The sequence below is a fragment of the Mandrillus leucophaeus genome, unplaced genomic scaffold (assembly GCF_000951045.1).
Source record: "Mandrillus leucophaeus isolate KB7577 unplaced genomic scaffold, Mleu.le_1.0 Scaffold493, whole genome shotgun sequence".
NCBI lineage: Eukaryota > Metazoa > Chordata > Mammalia > Primates > Cercopithecidae > Mandrillus > Mandrillus leucophaeus.
The window spans coordinates 1,074,005-1,078,641 of NW_012105287.1; the positions used below are offsets into that span (position 1 = coordinate 1,074,005).

General features: G+C 43.9%; 1 protein-coding gene across 2 annotated transcripts in view; it reads right to left on the bottom strand.

Annotated features, from left to right (window-relative positions):
- ZMYM6 (zinc finger, MYM-type 6) overlaps positions 1 to 3,532 on the bottom strand; it is a 49,683-nt gene extending 46,151 nt beyond the window's left edge. The window contains exons 1-3 of one of the 2 annotated variants that reach the window (XM_011995614.1): positions 3,116 to 3,155; positions 2,753 to 2,823; positions 2,035 to 2,201 (exon numbers count right to left, since the gene is read on the bottom strand). In XM_011995614.1, the coding sequence (XP_011851004.1) occupies positions 2,035 to 2,127 (93 nt within the window). In that variant the 5' untranslated portion in view covers positions 2,128 to 2,201; positions 2,753 to 2,823; positions 3,116 to 3,155. Of the gene's footprint in view, positions 1 to 2,034; positions 2,202 to 2,752; positions 2,824 to 3,115; positions 3,156 to 3,299 lie in introns of those variants that run through there. The other variant, XM_011995613.1, reaches the window with a different exon arrangement.
- Positions 3,533 to 4,637: the final 1,105 nt, after the last annotated feature.

Consider the following 4,637-nt stretch of genomic DNA (forward strand, 5'->3'; position numbering starts at 1 on the left):
GCTCTGTCGCCCAGGCTAGAGTGCAGTGGCACAATCTCAGCTCACTGCAAGCTCCACCTCCCAGGTTCACGCCATTCTCCTGCCTCAGCCTCCCAAGTACCTAGGACTACAGGCGCCCACCACCACACCTGGATAATTTTTTGTATTTTTCATAGAGACAGAGTTTCACCGTGTTAGCCAGGATGGTCTCAATCTCCTGACCTCACGATCCACCCGCCTCGGCTTCCCAAAGTGCTGGGATTACAGGCATGAGCCACCGCGCCTGACCCCCACATTGATTTCTGTGCTCTCCATTCTGGGTCCCTATGGGGTAGCCAGAATGATCTTTCCAAACACAGATCTGTTTCATCTTACTTTTTCACTTAAAACCCTACAATTGGCCAGGTGTGGTGGCTCACGTCTGTAATCCTAGCACTTTGGGAGGCTGAGGTGGGCGGATCACCTGAGGTCAGGAGTTTGAAACCAGCCTGGCCAACATGGTGAAACCTCATCTCCACCTAAAAAAAAAAAATTAGCCAGGCGTGGTGGCAGGCACCTGTAATCCCTGCTACTGGGGAGGCTGAGGCAGGAGAATCATTTGAACCTGGGATGTGGAGGTTGCAGTGAGCCACCAAGAACACAACATTGCAGCAAAACTCCATCTCAAAAAAAAAAAAACAAAAAACAAACAAACAAAAAAAACGTATAATGGCTATGAACTGCTCTTAGGATAAAAACCAAAATTTATAACAAGGTCCACTAGGTCCTGCATAATCCAGCCTCAAACTATATATACAGCCTTATCATAGAGAAGCAGAATAGCACAGGTTCTGGAGTCTGACCACCTGGATTTGAATTCAGTCTTTGTCATTTACTACTAACTGTGATCCGTGGTAAACTATTTGGCTTTTTTGAGCTTTGGTCTCCTCATCTGTAAAATGGAGATAATAATATGGTGGTAAAAATGGTGCCTGACACACTCTTAAGCATATATAAGCATTAAGTTAATAATGTCACATATGATTATGATATAATATATACTACATACTGATATACTAACGCCATCTATTTTTATTGTTGTTGTTTCATTATCTTCATCACCATTTTCATACCTTTTCTGTTCCAGGCTCACTGTTCCCACAGGTCTTAAAAAGAACCATGCATCTTCCCAACTCAGGGCTTTCCTATTCACAATTTCCTCTGTCTGTAATACTCTTCTCCATGCCCTTTGCCTAATCAATTCATTCTTCATAATTCAGCTTACACATCTTTTCATTAGAGAGGCCTTTCCTAGCCATTCCCAGGCCTCAGACCACAACCAAAACTAGGTCAGATCCTCACTTTAGGCTTTTCTTTCAGAGTACTTGTCATAGTTTGTAATTATACATATTATTTGACCAATACTTTTGTAATCTCTGCCTCCTCTACTAACATATAAGCTCTACAAGGGAAGGGACTAAGCTGACTTTGCTCAGTCCTGGATACCCAGAGACTAGCACAGACCACAAATTCTTAACAGAATAAAGAAAAGTACTACCAGATACAAGAGAATTTTTTTTAATGACAAGTATGGAAAAATGGTAAATACACTACTTTCCTTCCACACAAACAAAACCACGTAGTTATAGCCTTCATTCAAAGAGCAAAAAACCAGCCAGGCATGATGGCTCATGCCTGTAATCCCAGAACTTTGGGAGGCCAAGGCGGGTGGATTGCTTGAGTTCAGGAGTTTGAGATCAGCCTGGGAAACGTGGCCAAACCCCGTTTCTACCAAAAATACAAAAAAATAGCTGAGCGTGTTGGTGTGTGCCCTGTGGTCTCAGCTACACACGAGGCTGAGGCTGGAAGATCACTTGAGCCTGGGAGGTGGAGGCTGCAGTGAGCCAAGGAGATCGCACCACTGCACTATAAATACTCTGAGCGACAGCGAGAGCCTGTCTCAGTTTGGGTTATTTTAAACTTACAAACCAGAAACTGCCTAACTAAAATTTTTCAGTTGACCAGACGGAAAAGAAGGAATTTTTTTAAATGTTTAAATCAAGATGAAATGCTTACTTGAACATTGTCTGGTTCTTCTTTAATTTTGTCCAGAAGCTCCTGCTGTGGTACCACTGCTTTGCCACATTCACCATCCAAAGGTTCTTTCATTCTAATTTTTTACCTCAAAGAGTTCTTCAGGCTCAAACGAATAGATTTCTTCTTGGTAATGGATAGCTGGACACCTAAAATACATACTCAGGTTTATCTATTTTTTTTCTTCAGGCTTATCTATATGAAAGAAAAACTTTGTGTTGAGTGCATGAGGCTTCACGGCTCAGCATTTGAAAAACAACTCTTCTGGGGCCACAACTAACTTTTTTCTTTCTTCCTGCTTTCTGTTCCTTCAGTAGCTACATAAGAAAACAGTTTTCCAGCAACAGCTCCCACTTCTCTAGTATCTTTAAAGACACACACTCTGGTCTTTCCTACGTTGAAGTTTATTGAAGGGAATTAGACCAGCAGACCAAGACGTGGGAGGAAGTTACCAAACTCTGAGAAGAATGGACTTAAGAAATAGTTTCTGACCCCATGAGAGTCAGTACTTAGAGGCCCACGTCGCCTTTTATTTCTCAAAGAGGGGCACAACAACCTCCCAGCCCTGACCTGTAACTCAACCTTCACTGGAAGCCTCCCTAAGGGCCCCATCTCTTGGCCTAACGCTAGATGTGAGCTCAAGATGCCATCCATCGCAGGCGAACAACATGCACGCCCTTACTGAAAGTGAGTCACCTGCCTCTTTCAAGGTCTCCGTGTGAGGGGTGGGGGACATCAAGCCCCTCTGAGACCCGCTTCACAATCGCCTTCCTGTAGAAAAGAAACTCAGTTGGCCATTCAGTAAATTCCCTTCCCCTAAAAGTCAAAGAACTAAACGGGACGAATTAAACCTAAAACAAAAAGCTCTTCAAAGTTGTCTTTATCCGAATAGTCAGGGATGGAAATGCACAACTGGTTGAAAAGACTGTTCCAAAGAAGAGATGAGAACTTTTGCGCACTCGCCACAAACATCTATGGGCGCTCATCCCTCCTCTGAGAACAGCACGCGTTCCGAAATTCTCCTTCCCACCAAGAATTCCCACGCCCATCTTTGAGGACTAACGAGGCAACGTGGTCTCCGACTGAGAGCAGCGGACCAGCCAGTGAGTGTCAACGCGTCCCTAAGGCGAAATCCGCAGCCGCTCCAGCAGCGTAGCCCACCTGGCACCGCCCCCGCCGCAACGCCTCGTCACGTGGCGTGGCCTCCGCCCCGCCGTCCCGCCCACTACCACTGCGGCCGCACCCACCTTCTGTCGCCTCCCTGCTACCGGAAGAGCACCGGACGGGGAATTTGCGAATATGAACCAAGCCCTCTGCGCCTAGACAAGGATTAGTTTCTCTTCTGGAATTCCGCCTGATCCATCACAACGCAGCAGCCGGCCAACCACGCGTGCGCAGGCCTAGTCTCCGCCCTCTTTTCCCGTCAGGCTCCGGACCTGAGCTGAGGAGAACTTCCCAGCATTCCTCTTTCCTCAGTTATGGTTCACTTCTTAAAGAGACCGAGGCTCAATGGTGAAAAGGTGGAGGAAGGGGGAAGGGATTTGAGGAAGAATTATCAGTGGCGTTAGAAGGCACTATAAGTGCTCTATAGCATTTTTGTTTGTTTGTTTGATTTGGAGACAGAGTCTCACTCTGTTGCCCAGGCTGGGGTGCAGGTGCAGTGGTGCAATCTCAGCTCACTGCAACCTCCGCCTCCTGGATTCAAGGGATTCTCCTGCCTCAGCCTCCCGAGTAGCTGGGCTTACAGGGACGTGCCACCACATCCAGCTAATCTGTAGCATTCTTTAGTGCCCATTTCCTGAAAGGTGGCCTACTGAGAGAGCATGATATTAAAAAATGCTTGGCTTGCTGAGCACTTCACATGCACCATCCCACTTAATCCTCACCATTTAACCCTAGGAATTATAATTTTTTAATCTCGAGATAGAAATGAAAAGATTAGTTAACTTGCTCAAAATTGAGATTTGGGTTTTTTTATTCATTGTTTCACAGGTACATCTGTGATTTGTGACTGTTCATTCATTTTAATTGCTGTATAGGATTCTGTTTTGTGAATATGGTACAATTTTAATCGTCTATTGATGGACATTTGAGTTGTTTCCAATTTGTGGCTATTAGGAGTAATGCTTCTGTGAACATTCTTGTCATTGGTGGTGTTAAAAGACAAAATTACAACAAATTTAATTTAAAGATCTCAATTAGCTTCATTTGTGATTCTAGAATCTGGAAACACTTCATTCCAGAAAATAGAACAAGTGTTCCAATGAGCTGAGCAGAAGAGTTAGGTTTTATAGACAGAGAAGGGCTGGAGAAAGCAGAAATAAGAATAGAAAACAGATTGGTCCATTTCAAAGTAACTTTCCAAAAAATAAATAAATAAGTTATTTTCCTTATAAAGCAGAACCGAGAAACAAAACAATAGAGAAATAACTGATTGGTTAACATCAGGTAACTTCAGTTTACCTTTTTTTGGTAAGGATTAAAGCAGAAGGAATTTCATTATTATGCTAATTGAAACTGGTACTCAGGGGAAATTAGACTCTTTTTCCTAACTTTTCAGAACTTCAGATAACAAGGTAGTTTCC